This window comes from Mycetomoellerius zeteki, unplaced genomic scaffold (assembly GCF_001594055.1).
Source record: "Mycetomoellerius zeteki isolate Tzet28-1 unplaced genomic scaffold, Tzet1.0 scaffold458, whole genome shotgun sequence".
In the NCBI taxonomy this organism is placed as follows: Eukaryota; Metazoa; Arthropoda; class Insecta; order Hymenoptera; family Formicidae; genus Mycetomoellerius; species Mycetomoellerius zeteki.
The window spans coordinates 290074-316105 of record NW_017257455.1 but is presented as its reverse complement, the minus strand read 5'-3'; the positions used below and the strand labels follow the sequence as shown (position 1 = coordinate 316105).

Below are 26032 nucleotides of genomic sequence, written 5' to 3'. Positions count from 1 at the left end.
GGGAAAAAGTAGTAGCTAGCGATGGGCAATACTTTCAATGATTCATTTGTAACCATTTTTTCATAATCAAGTTGCATTTTCATCAAAATAACAGCGAGAACTTAGTTGCGCACCAATATAATATAATAAAATAAAATAAATTATTATTGTCCAAAAATAGATACAATAGAAAATAATATAAATTTTATTTTAATTAATATACTTTCTATTTAAAAAAAATAATTTGCATAAATTTTAAAGACAAAAAATTGAATATTTCAGGTGAAAAAATGAGATACGTATCAATACATATAATTATATCGCGTGTTTTAGTATTGTTTATCGCCACTGATCCATCATTGTGTGCGAGAAAAAAATGCTGATTAAAAACTAACAGATGTAATAATATAATAGAACAAAAACTATAAATTTTGCAACAGAAGTACTGTTCTCGATGAAAGCTGTGAATTAATTAATTCTCCTATGTTTAAAAACTCTTCGCGAAAAATGTCAGTTATAATTGCATTCTTCATAGTAGCGCACACATGTACATATTTTTTATTTATTCTCTAATGCATCATATCCAATGTTAATCTTCTTATATCTTCGATGTTCTTTCATTCTTGACAAATTATATTGAATTATCTCTTGAACTCGCATATTTAAGATACGTCTCTTGAGCCTTCGCAGTAACTCACAAAAGAAAATAACAATTTTTCGCAGTTTTTACCAAATATAGCTTTTTAATTATGATATAATGGCTCGTTCAGCAGAAAACTTTGTGACTGTTACAAGATTCTTTAATGCGACTTTTATACATTTAGATCCAGTGAGGAACTAAGGGCAAGATCAATTATATTAAACTAACAATACAACTGCATGTATAACGGGCAAGTGAGAGTAAACAATTACTGCGTTGTAATTGGTGTGCCAAATTGACTAAATAATTTATATTTGTTCTTCTTACATGCTTCTTACATAACAATTTTTTTCTTCTTCGTACATTTCGGCTCAATTCAAGCCACCTTCAGAGAGTTACATTGGTTTCTCTATGCAAACATACGTGTCCGAATAAATGTGTCCAATATACTCGTATGTGTAGCAGCCTCTTCCAACTCTACAATTGAAGAGTGTGGCATTTAAATAGTTGTTTATCTATGGACGTTATATAGAATGTACATTGTAACTTTTTGCTGTATAATCTACCTATCTAAGCTCGAAGGTAATTATTGAAAAGACTCACTCTTTGTCATTCTTGCATACAATGTATTCACCCTCAACTAGATTGATAAATTAATATGATTAAAATACACGATAAATTTGCAATACACGGACAATCGTCGTCAAGTAATACAACTGTTCTATATGATTATCTCTATATAACTTTACAACCGACAATAAGGATGAAGAGTCAAAATATTCTAAAAACATCCATTTCAAACACAAATATTCTTTAACGAAAGTGTGTTACGTATTAAATTAAATCCTCATCTTGATCGATTTATTTAAAAACTTTTGGTAAATTATTAGTGTGCCTGCATATTATGTAAAAAAAAATGTTATCATCGTGATTATGTGAACTTCTGTAATATGTTAGTGTATGCATGATATAGGAATCTGTATCAGATTATGAATTTAACCCGTTTTTTTGCATTTTTAAGTGCAACATTTCGTAAATGAACTTTTTATTAAAATATCTTTCATTGTTTAAAATTTCCACATCCTCCCAGTCAAATTCATAATTACATCGTAATCTGAATTTTTCCGAAATGGCTGAAAGATAAGGAAACCGTAAATAATAGTATAAAATTGATGGGGTAGTCATTGTCTAAAAACATTTCTACAATTCGTCTCAATTTTCTTCATGAAATTTTGGATACGCTAATAAAAAATTCAGGTCTACTAGGCCCATTAAAACATCTCTTTTTTGTGAGAGTGGGTGATGGAAAAGAAAATTGAGAAACTTTCTTGAAACTGTAAGTTAATAGTACATGTTAAATTTTAATTTCCTATTATTGATTACGATGACGTCTAGAAAATTTAACTTATCACCTCCTTAGTAGATTCACAACTAATGACAACAGTTTTTTATCCGTGCTACTGATCTCTATCTTACAGCAAGAGGCATTCTTAATAATGGGTACCAATCTATTTCTTATTAAGAGTGATGTAACGATCTAAAAGCATCATTTAATTTTATCCTAATAAATATTCTATTAACAATTACTGTTTGTAATTTATTAAATTTGTTCATCGATTGAGGAAGATGGAAATTCAATTCTAAATTCTGAACTGTAAAGAGGTCGATACAATGATACAATGTTTTGTCGTAAACAAAATTTCAGAAACTTTATGATGACCATACTCTTAACCTTTAGGTTGCCGGCATTTTTTCGTTAAAATAGTGGTTTTTTTCTCGAAATTTTTTTTATATAAGTAAAATACTCATGGCGTAGAATATATCGAGATTTGTGTAGAGCCATAAAAGTGGCTTTCCCGACAAGGAACATACGATCAAATAAAAAAAATTTTTATTTTCTCAAAAATAGTGTATTTCAGGGTTCTTGGTATCGCTGATTCGAATTCTGAGCATAGATTTAGGAAATCTCGAGTCCTAAGCGTAATATAAGCGAATATAAACGTATAGACTCATGCAGAGAACTTTCCTTTAGCATTACTCGGAGACATAGATGTAAAAAGTTTATAGCTCCTTTTTGACTTTTCTTTTTTATTTGGTTCTTAAATTTATTGTTTGTAATTTTTTTACTTTTTTATATTTTTTATTTTTTTTGTATATTTTTCAATATATTTATATATTTTTATATATTTTAGGCAACATACACATACATATGTTTAATACAATTAGTATTTAAAATGCCACCAAAAATGGTATTTTAATCCACACTCAAGAGCCACAAAAGTGGTTTTCGCGGCAGTCTAAAGGTTAATAATATTTTTCCGATGTTTAAGTCATAATTTCATAAATTTAAAGGGAATTTCTCCAAAAGTAAACAGAATACAACTTAAAAATGTAACTGATGTTGCACGCATATTGTATCGGCCATCGTAAATTCATATTTGAGAGTTCAATTAAATTTATTTCACATATTCAATTATATTACAAAATTTTACAACAGTTGCAAAGTTGTTTTTTCTGCTAAACGCAGCCAATCTGGATTCATTCGGGGAAACGCCATTAGCGATATTTGTATCATTCTATCATTTATCAGATGTAAAATAAGGATAAAATGATATAAATAGCACTAATAGTGTCTCTCCAAACAGGCCCTCCTTATCAACAACCAACCAGAAATTTAACCTATTCTTCAATATTTAATTTCTCATAAATATTTTTCGATATTTATATATACAATAGATGAAGTAAAGTAAAATAAAGTATAATATCAATGTAATATTTTAGAATATATACTATTGGAAGAGGAATTGCCTATGCTGGCCCGTATACCGAGGTGAAGCCAACATCTGTGCGAAAGAGAAAGAGATCCTAATGTTCGCAACGCACATGTGCAGCACTCGTCTTACACATCTGTGTAATGTACGAATGTGTAAGAAACACTAAACCAATTGTACAATTTACACAGACGACGGTGCTGCGCATGCGCATTGCGAATATTAGGCCTTCTCTACCTTTCTCTCTCGCACAGATGTTGACTTCACGTCCTATTCCTCTTCCAGTAGTATATGTTCTAAGTGTAATACCTACATTTTCACATTACTATAAAATTTAACACAATTACTATAAAATATGGCCAATAATAATACAAATCATTATTCACTTTTAAAATCTCGTACATATTTTTGAAATAGCGATATATGTATGTAGTTTCCTTCAAAATTCTTAGATTCTAATTGCTTAGATTTTAATCAGTCCGCCACTTAACGTAAGATATATCTTCCAGACGATCATGTTTTTTTACAATTAGTGGATCCGCTCTGTACATTTAAATTCACACAAAATAATTTGTATCGTTATAGCAAAGTCTATCTATCACCAGATGGCAAATCTTCAGGGTTGCTCGCTCATCTTCACCTTCAGAAACGATGGTCAAAGTTTCTTGCAAGAGATGTATTTCAAGGTGTCATTTATGGATGATAAGGTGTCGCGATTTTCGCGAGAAGTTTGAATGAAGATACCGTGGACATTGTTAATGTGACGCAGTAAATTAGTTTTCTGCTTACAAGCATGGCTGCAGAATGGGCAATTGAATTGTGGAGGCTTGCCGCACTCCAATTTTGTGTGGCGTATCAAACTGCCCTTGTTCTTGTACTCCTTTTTGCACTTGTCGCAAAGGTACTTCTTGGGCCTATCTGAAATATGAACGAAAGTAAATGAATCTAGTCTTGACGAAGCGAAACGAAAGAGGAAGCGTGCGTGATCTTTAAAAGCGCGGATGAATCTCTTCGAACCTGAAGCCCACGATAGAGTCACTATACATGTACATTTAATTCACACGTGTACGTGTGAATTAATAAAGGAGAAGATGATATTGTGGCATTTCACTTACATTTTATACAATAACTTCATTAATATCAATATTTAAATTTAAAATGATTACGTTTGTTAAAGCGTTGTTCAATCGATTCTAGACTTAAAATTACGAAACATTTATTTTTAGGATACTATTTATAAAAATATGGTATACTGCATAATGACTCGAACAGAAATAAAGATGATATTGTGGCCTTCCATAAAAATTGATTTAAAAAATTGATTTTATACAAAAGAACAATATTTGGTTAGAAAATTAACCAAAAAGTAAACTATTGTAGAATGTATGCAAATATACAGGATGTCTCGTAATTCATCCGACAATACTCGTGGACAGATAGAACGGACTAAACTGAGTTGAAAAGTCCTCTTACCATTTTGCAATTTTTGCAATAATTAACAAGATATTAATTACTAAAAATGGCCGAATATTGGTCTTCAATAATTTTTTTCTCAAATACTATCAACTTTACAGAAAAACTATAAGAGACAAAAATTGTTTATTTTCATCTCATAAAGTTCTGAGAATTTTTCCAGAATTTTTTAATACCGTATTTTCTTATGTTGGTAAAAATAATTGCCAATAAGAAAATACAATACTAAAAAGTTGATCAAAAATTCTTCCACTCTACCTGCCCACGAGCGTTGTCTGGTGAATTATAGGACCCCCTGTATATACATACACAACTTCTTTCACATATAGGTTGCTCAATACAAAAAATTTATAGTATATATAACATAAACTATAGATTAACAGTATAATCTATTTACATCAAAATAATTATTTTGATGGAAAAACTTCGAAAGAGAGTAATCAGCGCGCTTAGGAGGCCACATTAGCAAAATGATATTGTTTAACTTTATACAACTCGAAATGTACATAGCCAAATAATAACAAACAACATATTCAAATATACATATATTTGTGTGATGATATCCTTGAATTTAAGAAGACTGAAGAAATATATGTAATTAAATGCTGAAATGTTGGTTAACTACTTTAAAAAACATTTAACAATGCTTGAAAGTAAAAATGCTGACTGTATATTGGCATATTAGCGTTATAGTGTAACGGTGATCTATTGTCTCTATTGAACAAATAATTCCATAAGTAATCACTAGAATTTCCTATCTAACAACGGAGATATTAAGAGGGCTAGATATCTACATTGGCTATAATACCATCTTCTCATCTATGTAAAAAATATCGGTGAAAGTTTTTATATTCCGTTAAAGTACCGTTAATTTTCTATATTACGACATAATTGAAAGTTTCATTAATTATAGCAAAACAATTGATGATTAAAGTTGATGATCTTCCAGATGCTTTTCTACATGTATGTAGAATTTTGCTCTCACCGACATCCCTGCTAATCTTCAAATGACAGAGGAAATAAATAGTACAATATCATAACTACAATGTTATTATAATCATTATGCTTTTATTTATGAAATCCTTTTTCAAATAACTTTTTCCAACTTTCATAAAATAAACTTATCATTTATTGAAAATAAAAACATATTTAAGGAGGGACACACCCAGAAGAGTAGAATATATATTTTTATTAATTTTTTTTGTGAAAATTATCAACTTTACTCAAACATGGTTTTCATTAATATTTTACATGAATATTAGTGAACGCTACATAAAATTTTTTATTAAAAATGTTGACAAATAGCGCCGGCATAACTGTTGGCGCCAAGATTGTCCGTAACAATAGCGATTTATGGTAACGTAGCTTTCATACAGATTATCTGAAACAAAGAACTTAACAAACTTTTGAAAAATAAATCTAGTCTTTGTCATAGCTGATTTTAGACATTTTCAATTTTGACAAAGCGGAAGATTTCTGAATTTAAAAGGTGCACTTTTTTATCAAAAATTGTTTATTTTATTTTTATTATAAAAAGAACAACAATGGCAAAAAATTCCTACGACAAAGACTAGATATATTTCAAGAATTTGTTGGGTTTTTTGTTTTAAATAAAATATGAAAGCTACAATGGTATCACTATTGCTATTGGTGTCAACAATTGTGCCGGTGTTATTTGTTAATATTTTTAATTAAAAGTTTTATGTAACACTCACTAATATATGTGTAAGAAATTAGTTAAAATCCCATTTGAATAAAATTAGTTTTCGCAAAAAATTCGTAAAAATAGACACCTTTTTGATCTTTCTGAGTATATCCATTCTTGAAAACAATGATCTCTTCGAGAATGGTTGAGATTTATTTTCCACGGTGACTGTAGTATGTACAGGGTAGAGTTGGCCGTGTAGAATATTTTGCAGAAACAGCTTCTTTGAGATTTATGAATGCAAATTATTAGCTTTAGTAATTTTTTCGTCTATAATCTCATCTTCGTCCTAAAACACATAAAAATTACAAGTCAATAAAATGAACGCAATAAAATAAAATTCCACTGCCAAAAAATAGTCAGTTATGTGAAACTACATGGGAGTAATTCTTCCAAATCGAAATCTTTAAAATTTATTATTCTTCCTTCTTCAAAATGTTGCTTGATGATGCTTGAAAATTGCGTCTTGAAAATCACACCGAGTTTCACGATTTCGTCGTCATTTCAGGGGAACACAATTTCTTTCTTTTAGATGAAACATAAATAAAGATATGAACAGAAAACCAACAATTAATGATTCTTATATTCTGTAATAAAGACTGTTCGAATATTTTCACGATTGAGCTTCTGACTGATTTACAGGTGACATAAAAAAAAATTAGGCAGAAATATATTTTTATTGTAACTTAACGGTCAATAAAGATTTATCCAGTAAAAATATGAAAGATATTAAAAATAATTATCAAGAAATCGATAAGTTTCTAAAAAATTAATTCGATATATTTTTTATATTGTCGTATATTTTTTCTAGATGGTAATAATTATTTTATGAAATCATAATAAAAAAAGAGGAAAACCGATAATATTTTTCTTTATTTTCTTCTTTAACGTTTAAAGCGAACAAACATGTGAGGTTCATATTTAGATATGAACTTTTCTTCTCATCTTTCTTCTCAACTGTGTACTTTTTCTTCAATGCGTATTTCCATATTCTTCAGAGGAGATTGTTTTAAGAAAAATATATTCTCTCAAGCTTGATAGATCACCAGTAGCAATTTAATGTTTCTTTTTGATCGATTAATTTTGACTCTTCGAGCTTCTTTTCCCTTGTTTTCTTGTATAGATCACTTTATCTTCCAATATCCAGTGGATGTGCTGCTTGTTAAAATACCGCTGAAAGCTTCTGTATTGCTTAAATAGCTTTCCACCTGCATCCAGACTGCGGTGGTTTACCACATTCCTCTCGTACTTGACGATTCAGAGAATGCTTCCAAAAATGTAGTTCTTACCATAGAGTTGACAGATGAACGATTTTTGATGCGTTGTTTTGCCAACCATTGTATGTTTGATAACTGGAAAGGATAAAAAAATTAATGACAATGAAATAAATTGTTTAATTGATTCAGACTCAGAAGGTCAGGAAAACTTCGTTGTGAATTTCATAACATGTGTAAGAAAAAATAACATTCACCATCAACATACATTAAATCGTTGAAATATTCACCAATCAATGAGTATGCCATCACCTGATAATTAAATAAGGTTTATTCATTAATTAGATAACACAATGTTGAGATATTCTCAACTAAAAATATGTTGAGAAAAAGAACGTTCGTAGCAAACTATTTAGTACTGGAAAATAGAAAGATTACTTTTACATATTCACATTTACATATTCACAATTTAAATATCTTTATACATCTTTACGGGGTTCTGTTTTTAATCTTAATATTGTAAATGCTTTTAGTTATTTTTATTCTTTTATTACATTTTTATCTACTTTTTTATGATATAGAATTTCACCTAGAACATAATAAAATGTATAAATATTAAAATATTGGAAAGGATTGGAAAAGATATATTCACCGAAGACACAGCTATTATAAAGGTATTAAATCCTTCACCATATTCACATAAATCTCAAAAAGCGATATATTCTTAACATATAGTAAGTTATATTTATCGGATTAATACACACTTTTTTTTAATCATGCATTTCTTAGTCGTGTATGTTATTCACAATATGTTTTATTTAGACATCATCATATTATTAATTTTGCCATATGATTGCAATGTGTAATTAATCAATAAACTTAATATTTAAGTACAAAACATAAGACAAATATTTACAAATTTTAATTATACTATACATCAAATTATATAGTTAACAATATAATTTTGTAACTTTGAATTTCGCCCATAAAAGTCACGCTCAATTTTGAGCATTATCGTAGTCGTTGTAGATCTCAGACAGATTTATTGACGTAAATTCTTGCATCAGGCCAATTTTCCTCTGGCATGCATCACCTGAAAAAGAGGTATACGATCAGATCAGTTATTTTACGCTTTATATTCCAGTTACCAAAGACTTGACGTGTGGCACGACGAAATAGAGTGGCACTTTCGCGATCATTATCGCACGCAAATACGTTATATGTCACAATCTGTGATCGCAATATTTAATCCATACAGAAATCGAAAAAATCAATACTGTATAGAAAAAAAGCTACAATTTAAATTAATAAAAGCTAAAGTTTAAGTTTACACAAAAAATAATTTAGAAAAAATAAACAACATAATAAAAATATATTCAATATAATAAATATATATATATATACTTATACTGCACATCGTCATTATAAATATTATTGCGAATTAATTTTTATAAACCTGTAAAAAAAGAAAGCGGAATACAGTTTGAGAGTCATAAAGTTTTAATAAGAATCACATTACAAGTAATATATCAATGATATATGTTAAACGAGACAAAAGTTCACGTGCGATTGAAGGAATAATTTTGCAACATGGATATGGAATGGAAATTACGAACAGGGTGATAGATGCGTCATTAAAATCAAATTTGTGTTATACATTGTTACAAAAATTGCTCACATAATCTTTATTAAGTACATAATAAATAAATAAATCTTATTTCCAAGAATTTTTGAAGGAAATAAAAAGGAGATATAAATAAAACATATAACAGGAAAATATAATATTATATAAAAGTATTTCATGAAACAAGGAATAAAATAATGAATATATTGTTGTTCAATTTTTATATTTGTATACAGATGTATTATCACCACAGATATTTTCACTATTACAATATAAAGAAATTGACAAGATTTATGTTTGTATTCGAATATCGCAACAATGAAATTGAATATACTTTGTGATTCATTTTAATACTATAATCCTTACTATTGTAATACAAATTAAATTTAAAAAATTGTTGCATTTTTTATCGTTTTACTTACTTACTCCACATCGTAAATATTGAATTCAATTTATTTTAACATTATTAACAGTTTGAGTACGTTATTTTTAAATATTCCGCTATATTAAATTTGATTTGTGAAATTATAACTTTGATTTCACAAAAGTCATACATAAATATTTTCAGATACTTAAATTAAGATTTATTTTTTTATATAAAAACGTTTTTTATATAAAAACATATTATTGCAAAAAGTATCTTAATTTTAGTTACGAAATATTTAATATTTAATTTTTCGAAAGATAATTTTTCTTCTAAATATATATAATAATCTAATTTATAATGTTATCCAATAACTTCTGTCTAATTTTTCTAAAAGATACTTGAAAAATATATACAAATATAGTTCAGCTTTCTTTTTGTTAAAAAAATTGCTTATGGATGAAAAAGTCCTTTTCAAAACATCATGTTTAAATTAGACATAACAGACTACGTATGTACATATTATTAATTATTACAAGCACACTGAAGGCATGGTAAAGTATAATGTCCTTTTTTTAATTACTTAATAGTTATCTAAAAAAATAAAATGATCGCTTTATTAAAATGGTTATCTTATACCATTACATATGTATTAACAGAGATATGTAATAATAATTCAGTCATTATAGATTTCATATAATTGACGCGTATACTATGTCAAATATTCGGAATATTAAGGGGATGCTGGAGCCGCCTGTATTACCGATAAAACTAGCGTTTTTGTTCCTGTCGAATTCCTTCGTAATGGTTTCACAGAATAAAAATTCCTTTTCCACGATTAAAATATACATGCTAATGTATTTGTCGCTGGTGTATTTTGTGTTCAAAGCTAGAAAAAATAAAAAAATACAAATTTCATTTTACCTTCAGCGTTGGTCGCCATACTGAGATAAAAATGGATAAAGATAGCTATAATTTTTTATTTTTTTCAGCTTTGAACACAAAATACACCAGCGACAAATACATTAGCATGTATATTTTAATCGTGGAAAAGGAATTTTTATTCTGTGAAACCATTACGAAGAAATTCGACAGGAACAAAAACATTAAAAACGCTAGTTTTATCGGCAAGTAATACAGGCAACCTGTCACAACGTGCAATTTATAAATGATACAATACTGCGTATAATATTCTATTCATTTATAAATTTAGAAGCCTATCATGAGAATCTCTAATATGAACAATAAAAATAGCTATAATCGTAATATTGAAGAATTATTGACTTATAATATAATATATATGTACAGAAAGTTTAATCTTTGGCGACAATTATTAAATTTCTACATTTTCTTAAGGAATGTACATACATCTAAAATTAATGTTTTTATATTTTATAAGCTTAATAATTGAAGCATTGCTGTTCATCATTGTCTTCAAGGAGAAGAATAATACTATTCATTTTCACATATGTATTTATCCTTGGATGAATGTTAAAATTACACTTATGTAATAATCGTTTTTTACTTTTATATCTACAACACAAATTTCGATTTACTACATAGATATGTACAGACATGTATATTAAATGACTAATCACTTAATACACAAGAAAATTTAAAAAGTGATAAAATGCAAATAAAACTTATTAACAAGATTTTGTTTTAAAAATCTAACATAATTTGGATTTGAAAGAACTGAATGCATCTATGATCAAAATATTCCCATAAATATTTCCATAAATATTTTTTACTCATAATGTACGAAAAATTATCACAAAAAATTTTTCATACATTGATCTTATCTTTACTACAACTGCGATATAATTGAAATGAAATTAAGATTTTTTTAAAGATGATAAAACACTGGACCCATTTTTCATATTTTCGCGAGCTTCAAAATGTTACTTACAGTCCTATTACAATCTAAGTCTGTTTGCGTCCGCGTCCAGGTTTTGTGTGAGTTTTTTCATGACGAATCCAATTCGATCGTATTTTCGTCTTGTAATGGCAATAAATGCATTTGTACTGCGGTTCCTTTCCGCATTCATCCCTTTGATGACAATGTAAGGACGTCTTCCATTTATATTTTCTGCCGCAGCGATTGCAACTGAAGGGCTTGATTTTATCTTGATCATGATGGTGATGACGATTACGCCGGCGGCCTACAATCAAATAGGTCCATATGTGTGAGAATAACTGTTAGATTTTGTAAGAGCGCAGAATAATTAGGAAGAATCTATTATTCGAAGATTTTACACCTAAAAATTGAGATATCATACGAGAAATTGCTGCACTACTGAAGAATCAAGTATAAAATAATTCAATCGTTGAGATCATATTTGATTTATTTGAAATATGTATATAAATAGCTCACATGTCACTGTATTACTAATAGAAATTGATATTTAAAAAAAAAAACTCAACTGAATATGACTGTCGGACATTCGACTTTTTTAATCTAATATTATCGTTGAGTTACAATTCTGTTATATAATCCTGTAGAGTTCGATTTTTTTAGAAACATTTCAAATTATAGATACATACGTAAAGAGAACTGCTTTTTGCTGTCTAAATACAACAAATTTTACTTTATTGTTTGAATTAATTTCTTGTTTTCATCAATATAACGAAATGAACGTTCGTTGCAAAATGTTGACTATAATTTCCCTTTCGGTATCCCAGTAGAAAACGTGCGCCTCGATATCTGAAATCTAAGACAATTTCACATGCATATATGTATTAAAATAAATCTTATGTAACTGGGGAAAAACATATTGATGTGATTCTTCTATTAAGCAAGAAAAAAGGTAATATTACTTTTCTCACATGAGTATTCCTACGATAAAGATATTTCACTCTTCAGACAGATTCAGTCTGAAGTGCGACGAGATATCATAATTAATTCGAGATACAGGTGGTACAAACTATTCGACATAAATTTAAAATATAAAATATTTCATAATAATAACGACTCGCGGCCTTGTGCTATTGTTTACGAAAGATTGGTGTGCTACATCATTCGCATAATATTATAACGCTCGACGAGCAGACATATAGTGGCGGGTGCTATTCCGTGTATTATCTTCGAAAGGCAATAGCGATAAGATATTAAGCGTTATAACATATGAACAATTAGTGATTATAGAGTTAATTTTGACAATTAACGAATATCAATGGAAGAATATCGATGCAACGACTATTTATAAAGACAAATATTTATTCTTTCGATGCGGGAATCGAAGCAATAATTAAGAGATAGAAATTGCAAATTATTATTTCATAGTAATATTTATTATTTCGATAATTGTTCCATTAACTATTCTTCCAAATATTTGTCGCACTTTTAACTTTTCGCTAATTTTAATGTAATCCATTAATATTTTTCTAGATTGAAAACATGAAATAACACATGAATCGCGAATTGAATAATGGAAAATTATGTGACACACATAACTGTTTTATTAATAATTAATTGCATTTATGACGCATGAATATTTTTAACATTTATTTGACACTTTTACATTTTTCGCAAAATATTTTTTTGTGAATTGACTAGTATACAGCGCTCATATTTTGAATATATCAATATTGCGTTCCTTTTCATCGATGATACTCTCCAGATGGATACACCTTGACATGGTAGGAAGGCCCAATATCTGGAGGGAATATTTTATCCTGAAGGAGAAGCGAACGTACCCCACTGCATTAATACTAGTCCAAAGGGCTTACATGTGGCGAGCGAATTTTGTGTGTTGTATTTAGGGATGCGCAATATTGGAAAAAAAGATCGACAACAAACGAATCGATAAAAATGGAAAAAATTTATATAAGACATCTGTTTTTGGGGAAAAAGAATTAAAATCGACATACCGGTTTTTCCGGTTTTTGGGAAAAAATCGAAAAACCGATCAGCTTTCTTTTCTTTTATTTTATATTTTTAAACTAAACACATATATTTTCTTAAATATTAACTGTAACTGTGATTAATCATTGCCATTTTAATCCATGACCATGAACGTCATTGCCATGTACTTCTTTTACATGGCGATACCACATACTCAATTTTGGCGAGTTAAATAAGCAATAAATACAATGATAATTCGATCCACATTCATTTTGTAAATGACAGGAGAGAGAAAAATCATTCTTGAAACGACGTCCACAATTGCACAACCATCGACCTGAAAATACAGAATGTGAAGAATGTTAGTACGATAAGAACAGGCTGTTATAATGTAAATCGCTTAATACGATAAAAGATTTAAAAATTATCACTTATTTTATACTAAATTTCTTTTATGACAAAATTTTTCATACGTATATTTGGAGCACATATCTAAAACTATATTTATAAGTATATAATTTTAGAAATTTATTATTGAATTTATAATGGAATATTTTATGAAATAAAGAAATTTAATATAGAAAATATATATTGATTTCGAAACTAATATTCGTAATTTTTTCTAATAAAAGGAGTCGTAAAATTGCGTTTATTTGTCATGAACTTGTACATTGAATATACCTGCACAACATACAAGAAATAATATTAATAATACAATCAATTAAAATCAATAGAAAGAAACGAACTGATGATAAAATTATTTCAAATGTAAAATTTGAATATATATTATAGTATAACAAATTTGGAGAAATAATAGCGCAAATTACTTATGTATGTATGAGGAATGAGGTATCGTAAAGTTATAAAATAAATAAAAGGGAAAAATAAATTAACAATATAAAAGTTTAGTACGTCACGTGGACAAAATCTATCTGGCTGAATAATTAAATTTATTTCTTTATTATTTGTCGAGTATACTCGCTAACACAACGATTATTATTAATGATACACTCACAATTGATGATAATAATACATGACTTAAACTTCTCACAAAAATAAATTAAAAAGAATATACCGTGTATACGTATAATACGCATAAATAATTGTATGTAAAGCAAAAATCGGCAATACTTTGCGAGCTGTGTTTGATATCATAAACAATATCATAACGTAAAATATACATAAGTATTATATAGGTATACGAAAAATATAGACAAGTATTAAAAAAAAAACAAATTTGGAGTAATGTGAATGTAAGTCGTGTAATCAATCCGTGATCTAACGGGATCGATTAAATTGTAGATATATCTCGGACATATTACATTAATGAACAATATTACGCATTTTTTTTCGGCCGTTTATTCAATAATATTATATCGCCATTTTTTAACGTGAATTCTGCGTAACACCATCTGTAAATTTGTAGATTGGTATAGAGTTGCGGATAAAAGAGAGCAGAAAACGCGAAAACTATTCCAACATTTAAATGTTGAGGCACGTGAATGGCGTGCACTTTTAAAACGAAATACATATGAGAAAATTACCATGATACACACAAATTATGACTTTATAATGCAGATATCAACTTTCATGGCACTAAAGTGCCATAATGTGCAAAATCGCTGTAAGTGGTGTTAAGTGGAATTCCCCTATTATATTTTTTGTCCTCTATTCGTATCAACAAAGGAAAGGAGCCAAAACGCTTAATTACTAATTATTATCATCGATCACCTTAACAACTAGAGGTCTCTTTGGTTTCGCGTTGCCTCTTTGGACTTGTTTCGCCCGCGTGTCCAAAATCATACACGTATATATATGTATTATAATGCATATTTACATATATAGTTGCGCGTGTGCTACGTGTTTCATATACATGTATATATCACGTATATATATATATATATATAATATATGTATATAGAATCTTTTTATCTCTCTGTATGTATATATATATATTTCTTCTTTATCTTCTTATATCTATATATATATAAGGTGACTTCAAAATAACTCTATAGGCATCTCGTGTACAGCCATTTTTCATTTGGCTTGCACGATGACTCGAGTATTGCATAGCTGGCCTCATTTACATTGGCACAAAAATCGCAAGATCAACGCGAATGCGTGCGAATTAATTTGTTTTTCGATTATATCTCGCATGCCGACAGAAATGACCATTAATCTTATCAACATCACCCTTAAATTATATCTTAAATTCACTACGATCGCTGCCATCGTTATCGTATTTTAAATAATCTTATTAAAAATAATTCTTTTAAGATTTCTATAGTTGTTAAACATAATTGACTAAATTATTAATTTTAATAAATGGTAAGATTGTAATGCAACGATGAGATTTTTAAGTTATCAGAGAATAATGGTTAACGATCAATATTCAGAATTTAATCTCAAGAAATTGTAAATGGAAAATTTCTAGTCGACATGTGAGAGAGTAGTTGTAACGCACAAATCGATTAGAGAATCGCACGTATATTTCGCTTCGTCTACGCATTAGTAACAAATGTATACCTCTCACTTCGCACTTTCCTTTTCACTTTTTTTTTTATTTTCAGTCTTTCCGTCACTGTATATCCCGTTTTGGTTTCACATATTTAATCGTAAATCGCGCAAAATACAGAGTTTTCCTCTCTCGTGCTGTACTCTCGACTTTACTCTGTTTCGATAACATGGAAAACTTGGAAGACACATTCCGTTCGCTTTCACGTTTCCTACGGGGTCGATGTTACGCTGTATTAATCGCATATATAACAATAGCATTTTACACATACGTTTATGAAAAATTACAACAGATAAATGTAATTACTTATCTATGTAATTATTTTTTAAAATTTTTTTGCCACGTGATACATGGAAAATATTTTGCTTGAATAATTCGCTTAAATTGGTGAAAAATGTTAAAACATTTTTTTTACAATCATCTATTTTTAAAGAAAAAATTTATTAATCAATTAATGTCATACTTTCATAAGGCGCATAAAATTTTGTTTATTGATGTAAACCTGGTTTCTTTTTTATTAAGAAAAACGTACTTAGAAAAACGTTTTTATAATAATTTTCAATTTTGTGTTATACTTTTAACAAAATTATGGTTTATAATTGTTTATATATCACATACGGACTCAGATTTTTTTTTAAAATAACAAATTCGATTAAATTCGTATTAATAATAGAGATTTCTATGATGGGGAGCTAAAGAAAACATTCCGTGGATTCTAGGATGTCAAGTATGTGTATAATAATTTCCGTTATCATAGTAAAAAATGTCTACCGTTTTGATTTTATTGCTGAAACTAGAGATGTAAGCGACAGAAAAAAACTAGAATTTTAGAATAAAAAACTCGGAAAATAATGGTTTTCTTCCTTTGGCTTTTGATAGTTTTTTTATTCGGATACTTTTTTTTTAGCATTCCACGATTTCGACGCTGTACTATTGCTCCAGAATTTAGTTTTTGCACTTATCCGTAAAATTTCTGTGTAAAAATAATTATAAAAGTTAAAATACTGTATAATAATTTACCGTTTTTTTACATCTCTAGCTGAAACAGATATTATCGAATAACTCGCTGTTCGCTTTTATAAATTATTTCGTGCCAAATATTAGAATATTTACTTTCTTCGAAAACGGAAGAATGATAATAATGCGGGAATTTTAATGAATTCCTGCCGCACAACAAGAAACTAGAAACTAGTCGTTAAATACGACGCACGAGCGTTGCATTTTACAACAGCGTGTTTTGATCACATTTTTAGGCACATGAAGTCGATTTGGACGACACACGAGAATCCCCTTATCAGTAATTCGTTTTTCATAAGAAAGATGAGGAAAGGAAAAAATACAAGACAACACGAGTCAGCAGAAACGTAAGATCGCTCGGACATGTAAGATCCTTTCGAAATTTTCGAGGAGGAACACGCGAAAGCTGAGAGGTCCGTAGTCGCGCATATTTTTTTCACGAGCAATCCCGATCGATATTTCGCGAAAAAAAACCCGGATATTTGCTCATTCTTTCGTCAAATTTCTTTGCTCAAATCTTTTATTGCGCTATATCATAAATCGATGATCGAAAAATGATATCTTCATTTCGCATCAGGAATATCGATCGGATGATCGTGAAATATCGGACGATCGAGTAAGTTTAGTTCAGAAATAGAGCAATGCGACTGCACAGATATAGATCGTCGATGTAACATCTATATTTAAATTGAGATTATTCAAGATTTCTTCAAGATGTAGGAAAGAGCTTAGCTCGAGATTACGAATTCCTAGCACAAAGAGAAGAAATAGATAAGTTTCTTCTAACGAGGAGATAAATATTCGAGGAGAGAAAAGTGGAAGAAGAGAGAAAGAGTAACATTCAAAGATCTTCTAGATCTATAGAATAAATACGAGATCTTCAATATTCCTAAAATTGTTCTACAGTATTCACTTAGTTCTTGATCGGGACAAGGCTTGACTAGAATAAAGAGAGTTCTTTGTCGATCCTTTGGTCCTTGATCTTACATCTTCTCGAATTCGTTGGATCTCGAAGGAAGCTCATATGTTAGGCTCAAGCGCGAATTATTTTATCAAAATTCTCACAAACCTTTTTTGACTACAATTTTTGAAACGACGTTTGCGTCGTCTCGTTGTATCGGTATTTACATCGATTATAATCGATCGATATTTTCATTATTAATTATTAGATTAATACACAGAAGTCAATACAATGAAGAGCTAGTATCGTTAACTATCCATGACAGACAGAATACAAATTGCATCCGTTTTAACGAAAGAAAAGAGACATAAATTTTCGTCCTCTTATACTATAAGACTTCGAATCGAACTCCTATACGTCTGAGAAAATATTATGTTATGTCCTGTCCAATAATTTATTTTGATTTAATTTATAGAAAACAAGTCCTATTATTACACAAGTTACATATAAACGTCGAATAATTTTCATTAAATAATTGTTAAAAATCATTCGATTGTACTTAATTATAACATGCTATCTATGAAATCTAAATCTTAAATCTTAAATCTTCCATTGAAATGGATCAGAAAGAGTTTTATGATTGTTTGTCCCGACCAAGAAAAAACACTCTTGCTTTAATTGCAGAGTAAATGGCTTACAATTTATGTCGTAATATATCATTGCAAATTATCAATAGTCATATGTATAATATGTATATATATGATATATATAATACATACGATAGAGTATGTATCTTTTTGATTTAAATATGTACTCTATTTTGAATGTAGTAGTAGAGTAATGTAGAGTAGGTTTTGTGTATGCGACCTGTTTAGGCCGTTTTTAGACGATTCTAATTCAGATAGAAAGACGCGAATAAACATGACTAATGAATTTCTCACGTATTATAATAATAGAACTTCAGCGCGCGCGCGATTTCGTATTTACGTTGTCAAACGTCGAATCGCCAACTTATATTTTTAGGCTATGGGGAAACCTTTTTTTATGTATTTATTAGTTTATAATCTACATACAGTTTTATGATAGACAAGAATTATTTAATTTTGTTTCGGGCGATGACGATGAATGTACTTTCAGTACATAAATATTAGAAATCTTGGCATAATCCGTGTGAAGGAGATGGAAAGTTAAATTGCTTTATCTATACTGTAGATGTAAATTGTACCACTTACAATTTCATCTATTTTTTACTGCGTAATTATTGCAAGTATTTTTTTAAGGAATTTTAGTTGTGATTTAATAATTATTAATCGATGCGTACACAGAGAAAAATGTTTGGTTGGATGAATTAGAATTCTGGTTGAAAATGAACGAATCAGAATTTTCTGGTTCATCCAAAAGTTCAACCAAATATTTTTCTCGGTGTAGTAATTTATTAACACTGGCAATAATTTTGTTTATATCAGTTGAAGAGCGAGAAATCAAATTACTCACTCATCAAATATGTGTACGTATACGTATGTACACATACACGCTACCAAGATCTCTCTTTATTCGTTTGTAAATAATCGCCCGAAGACAATGAGAAAAACTGGTCTGACTAGACTTGATTAACAATCCTTAAGCTAGGCTAAAGTAAATAGCTAGGATCGATAATTAATGTATGTCGGGGTATTTCGTTGCGTCAAGAATTTTGCCCTGCTTAACTGACGCGATTAAGGTGGGATCACCTTGCATTCCGATTTTACTAGCGACTCTCGTATCACTTAGAATTAGTATAAAAATAATTGGGCAATTTAGCAATCTGCAGAAGACTCGAAGATGTCCCAAAAAAGTGTCTTTCTTTTTAGTAAATTGTTTTTAATAGCCATGTTTTTAGATTGATTTGAAAAAATAGAGAGCGCAAAAAACTCGAAGAATGAAGAATGTTTATCAGTAGATATTCATATGGTTTACAATAGTCTAGAATAAATAAATTGAAAAGTAACACAACGACAGATAAAAAGACGCTGAAATTTTCTCACACTTTTTTGGCACACTTCTATATAAGTCTGCAATATTCAACAATGTTCTTATTTGACTTTTTATCCATTTATATATCGTTAAACGGGAACCAACAAGTACTAGCTTCACGCCGCGGTGGCGGATCACTAATGTTTTTTTTTTAACATTTATTTTATCATTTTCTTAGTTAAAACACTCGTCTTTCCTTATCCTTTCATTTTATAATATCGTACAGACGGCAAATAATTCGCCGAAATCTTATTCTGAAAAATAAACATTGAACAAGAACCTTTAAAATCCTAGTATTTAGCGGTTGAAATACATATTGTCTTATGTAATGCACATCACTAATATTTCAGTGCCAGACAAAAACGCATCTTTGGTATAGATTTCTCAAATGTCTATCTTATTTTACTTGTCATATGATATTATGCAGAGTAAAATTTTCATTATAAGCAATAGGGTAAATAAAATAAAATATGATAAAAATATAAATAAGAAGAAGCATACAGCCACATGGCAGGTTGTTCTTTGCAAAATCATACATTACAAGTAAACGTTTCAGTCAATTTTTGACCATCTTCAATAATAGAATAAAAGCATTGTCTTCTAAAGATAATTTTGACAACATAAAAATCCACAATGATATTTCAATCTCTGATTCCATAAGAAATAAAAAGTTTTTTATTGTTCCATACTTTAAAAATGTTTCTGAAAAATTTAAAACTATAATACAAAAATTTAACTTTAATATAGCTTACAAACCTATAAATTCTTTAAATTGTTTCATAAAAACTGGAAAAGATAAAATTAAAAAAGAAGAAAAATCAAATGTTGTCTACAAAATAAATTGTTCTAATTGCAATGCTTCATATGTTGATCAGACAAAACGTAAACTTATCACTCGTTTAAAAGAACACATAAAACCAACATAAAGAAGCCTTTGTACTGAACTGACCGTTGTTTCCCAGCATCAGTTAGAATATAATCATAAGTTTGATTGGGATAACACAATAATTCTGGGTTCAAAAGCATCATCATATTACAAAAGAACGGTGTCAGAGATAATACACATAAAGAAACAAGATTTAAGTTTAAATAAACAAAATGATACAGTGCGCTTCCCAGACCTTTTTCTTGTATTAAATAATAGTTCCCTTCCACTAACAAATTACTCCTTCCTGGCAATTTCCCTCTCCTTTCTCTCAATGATAGATAAATACTGTCTTGCTATGCTAACACTGTTATTATCAAGGCACACTCACGTTCTAAAATATTTTTTTTGCTATCTGAGATGTTCTTCCATCGACGTTAATATTCTTTCTTTCTTACAAGAACACCGCATTATAACAATGTAATTGATCGTTGTTGAAACATTGGTAAGTTTTTCGACTTGTTCACTCTTAATAGTTTAAATAGGTAACAAAGAACTCTGTCTGTTTATTAAAATCTGGTAGTCCTTTGTTCATCAGACAATGATCAAGGAAGAAATTATAACAAGAAAAATCTTATATGCCAATTAATATCGATGTTACATTTTAATCTGAATTTGACAACCTCAGGCCGCATTTTATATTTTATATTCATACCACATTTATAATTATGTATTGAAGATGGTCAAAAATTAATCAAAACGTTTACTTGTAAATTTTAAATATATGACTTTGCAAAGAACAACCTGCGTATGTGGCTGTATGCTTCTTCTTATTTATATTTTTATATGTTGAGCCACTTTAAACAATTTACTTAAATTTAAAATATGACAAAATAAGCGATATTTATTTTTCATATCGCTATTTTTCATAAAGCATAAAGAGAGCATAAATTAAAAAACTTAAATAAAATATTTTTTTGGCACTCACTTTTTGGGGGTGTAAAAACGTAAATGATATTATATATTAGTTAGCCTAATAAAAACTTAATCAGCATACTCTTACGGAAACTCAGTCCGTTTGCATGACTGCAACTGATTAGCAATAATAGGAGAACTATATTACTATAGCTCTTTATCCATTACAAATAATAGAAGAAAATAAATAAAAAGTTTAAATAAAAAAAAAATATCTTTTACATTTCTTGCAAATATTCTTTTCATGATGAATAAATAAAAAACCAAATTCCCAAATTATTTTCTACCAGCACGCTTTCAAAAAAATAATAAAAAAGCTGATATTTTGGAATCTACTAGGGACTTAATGTTCAAAACGTAAAAGTATCGTCCAGATATTCACACGAGAAATTTGCCATTTTTTTCGCGTTCGTCTCTAAATATCACAAATTTCTCTAGTCATCTTGCGAATATCTAAACGATAGTCGTCGATAAAAGTTCGACTTAAATTTGACACTCGGATTTGGCATATATTCTCAGCCTCACCAACCGCAAATTGCAACCGCAATCGATTTCAAATCAAAAAACACCGTTTTCGTTTTACATCGCGACTTCGCAGACTCTGACGAGTCACTCTCTGCCGTGTTGATGACGTGTTTCATGCTGACCGACAACAATACCGGGCAGCGACGGCTGTAGATCAACGTGCCGATGATTGATGTGCGCTTTAAGATTGCGCTCATACTTGGAGCTGAAAGCGCAATGCGGGCAGCTGAAGGATGGTGCCTTGCCGCACTCGTACAGCAAATGTCGCTTCAGGATGTACGCGTTTTTGTAGCTCTTACCACACCTCGAGCAGTTGTGCCGGCGATCGTGATGCATTAGGCCGCTGCCGCTGCTGGGATGATTATTGTTGCGACTGGTTGCATGTCGCGACGGACAGTGCAGCCGGGGACGACGCTGTGGCGTCAACGGTGCCGGCACGTCACTCGCAGCCGTCGACGACGACGTCGTCGTCGCGGAGTTCGCGCTCCTCGAGACGCGCCGCGAGCCGTCACCGGTCCAACCGAGGCCGGCAAAGAAACCTGTAAAAGACGCAAGCAGACGTGTCGACGGTACGATTAGTATTGCGATCTGTTGGCTATACATGCCCCCCGTTCAGACGGGGGCCACGCGTGGTTACTGTACTCTTTACAACGGCGCGGGCCATGCCAACAAAAAAAGACATTCAAGATCTCAAGCTTTAGCAACAACGAGCATATGGCGTCGGGAGCGGGATCAAGGAGTAGGAACGACTTTCGACGGTAATAATGATTATCTACTCATCAGGGGACTTTCTCGCAGATGTCTAATTGAGAAAGTCCCTGGTCGAACGTGTATGAAATGTAAAACGATATATCGCGAATTTTTATGAAATCCGCTGAAATGTTACATACCCTAAAATAAAATTAGACTTGCGGGTCAATTCCAAGCAGAAAGAAGTTATAAGCACTTATAAGTTCTTACAAATCTTACGAGAACGAATTACGAGTCTTATACGTTTCTGCTTAAAATTAACCTATTGAGTAGTAACTTTACGTCAGAATGAAAGATTTTAAAATCACCAAATATTGGATCATTTTCTTTAATGCTACATAACTCTAAAATATTCCTTCTTATTAAAAGATTTAAAGTTAAAATTCTGCTACTACTGTCTTATCATAACGTACTGGAGAAATTCTAGATTGATGATAAATCTTAGAATTTTTTTTGTACTCCTGCCTTGTGCCGGTTTCCTTCAACATCATGCTTGCTTTCTGAAACTCATAAATAATTTTCTTTGCTTTAAAATGTAACCAATTTTAGTAAACAATATCAGGATCAGGGCAGTAATATCTATGAATCTTCTTGTAGCTCTTTATTTTTAATTACATTTCTTCGAAGTGTTCTATGATACTGCTTATTCCTTGTTAATTTCACATTTCCGGAATTTTGTGAATCTTCTTAGCCAAGGGTCCGCACCCATTTACGCCATCGATTGCAGCACCTGCAAAAAATTGAACTAGTCAGTATACGGAAACGGTAACTAAATGATTCCGAAGAAGTTCAGTGCTTGTCCTTAGAGAAAACTTTAAATTATATCTTCTGTGTCACTTTGATAATTATCCTGTAAAGACATTTTTATTTTATACTTTTACTTTAAAGTAGAATATAGAGATTTTAAAAATTTCCATTATACACGTTCATACTGTGCAATGTTCATCAATTAAAAGATAAGAAAATATGTTAAAAATTATAAATTGATGTCTTTTTAATTACGAATGATAAATTTTTTTTTTTAAAGTAGATATGCTAAATCACAGACAGCATAATCCATTGAATTTTTAATTACTTACAAGACCGTTTCTTTATATAATTATTAGGACAAATTACTAGTAACAAATATTCAAACGTCGAATATTATAGATTATAAAATTTCTGCTCGAAAGCATTACGAATCATTCAAAATTTTTTAAAATTTCTTATGATATGAGAATACGGGTGATGTGTAGAAAACGCGGTTGGAATATTGCCTTTCTAGACTTTATTTTGCTCTAAATTGAATACAAGGCGCTCTACAAATTGACAAAAAAAAAGAAGGAAACAGGCGTTTTGGAATGTTCAAAAGGTCCAAAAGATGATATGTGTATACAAAAAAATGGAAAGGAAGCACTGTAATAGAAATTGAAACAGGATTCGAACGTTCGGTCTGTCGCGATAAACGCGGGATCTCGCAAGTTCCTCTTAACAATACGGATTTCTTCCGATTTCTTAACAATTCATGCGAACGAGAGGTGAGTGAGTTCCAACGCGAGTTCGAGACTGACCCAGCGTTCCCTGTGAGTTCCTTAAGCAAGCGACTCTTCTTACGTGATACAAACGAACGCCAATAAACGGCGACGCGACGATGAAGTTCGCACTCCGCTAAATCACGTTATCTTACCAGTAAATGGAGTGATCTTCGTATATGTGTTTTACAGGTGTTCACATTTCAGTTGTATATATGTGCACGTGATGTACGTGCGTATGTATGTATGCCTCTGTGTGTCGCTGTGAATTCGTCGCAAGAGAACAAGCAAAAAAGTATCTAGAAAGATTATCATTATCATAGCGTAGTCGTTAATAATTGTTGCTCTCTAAATAATATTAATATAAAATGAAGGCAAAAGGAAAAATAATAATTAATAAATCATTCGTTCGTTGGCAAATACATGGCGACAAAGAAGTTACGATTACAAGTAGTATGTTTTGCGTTTGAGGCGCTGAGCGGAAGTTGTAATTGTGTTTACTTTTATGTGTTCTTCTTTCACTCTCTTTCTCACTCGCTCACACTCTTGCTCATTCGCTCTATCTTTCTCTCACTCTCTTCCTTTTTTCGCTCTTTCATTCTACCTATTTCTGTACAGTCGAGTACTGTGCTTGTACTAAAGAGTATCGTACTTTAATTCGAGTGCGAAACGTCCGTCTAGGGTCCTCTTAAAAAATAAAGATATTTATGATACTATCTGTGAATGATCTGGTATGTTGCACATGAAATAAGTCGATATATTGCGGGTATCGATCGAGACGATTGTCTTCGATCAAAATCAAAGCGGAAATGAGAGTTTCGGACGCAGATCGAGGCAGACGTTCCGTACTCGGTGCTCAAATCGCGCGCTCGTGACGCGATTTAGACCTCGCTATTATTTATTACAGATAATTGTACTGTCAATTAAAGATGAACGAAAAAAAAGTCGAAGTGTAAAGGAACTCGAGAAAAATGTTACATACTCGTGTCTCGTGGAAAATAACATTACAAGAACAATAAAGGTGCATAAAAAACATGACCTATGTAGGAATAAATACAGAACTGATTAAATTCCTAAGTAAATTAAAACGCAAAGAATCACACACATATATTGCGGTTGTCGCGAAAGTCGGGGAAAAAATATCACGCAGAGGGCATGGTTGATCATGTAAAAATGGAACAAAGGTTGAGTACATCCTAGCGGATATATTGGCAGTATAAAGGCGAGTGATTGAGATTTAAATTCCGCTCCTTCAGCATAAATAAATAATTTCTAAAAAAATATCACTGGTCTCGAGATGTATGAGGAACATCGCCGGAGATTTCGACCAATGAAGCTACTTGTCG

General features: G+C 30.4%; 2 protein-coding genes across 7 annotated transcripts in view; both read right to left on the bottom strand.

Annotated features, from left to right (window-relative positions):
- The window catches only part of LOC108726946 (longitudinals lacking protein, isoforms N/O/W/X/Y), a 245629-nt gene that overhangs the window by 10955 nt on the left and 208642 nt on the right, over positions 1–26032 (bottom strand). The window lies entirely within an intron of this gene.
- LOC108726949 (transcriptional repressor scratch 1-like) lies at positions 22311–23107 on the bottom strand. Its single transcript, XM_018454808.1, is given in 3 exon segments — positions 22311–23036; positions 23039–23059; positions 23062–23107. Coding segments are annotated over 3 exon segments (594 nt in total). The 3' UTR covers positions 22311–22509.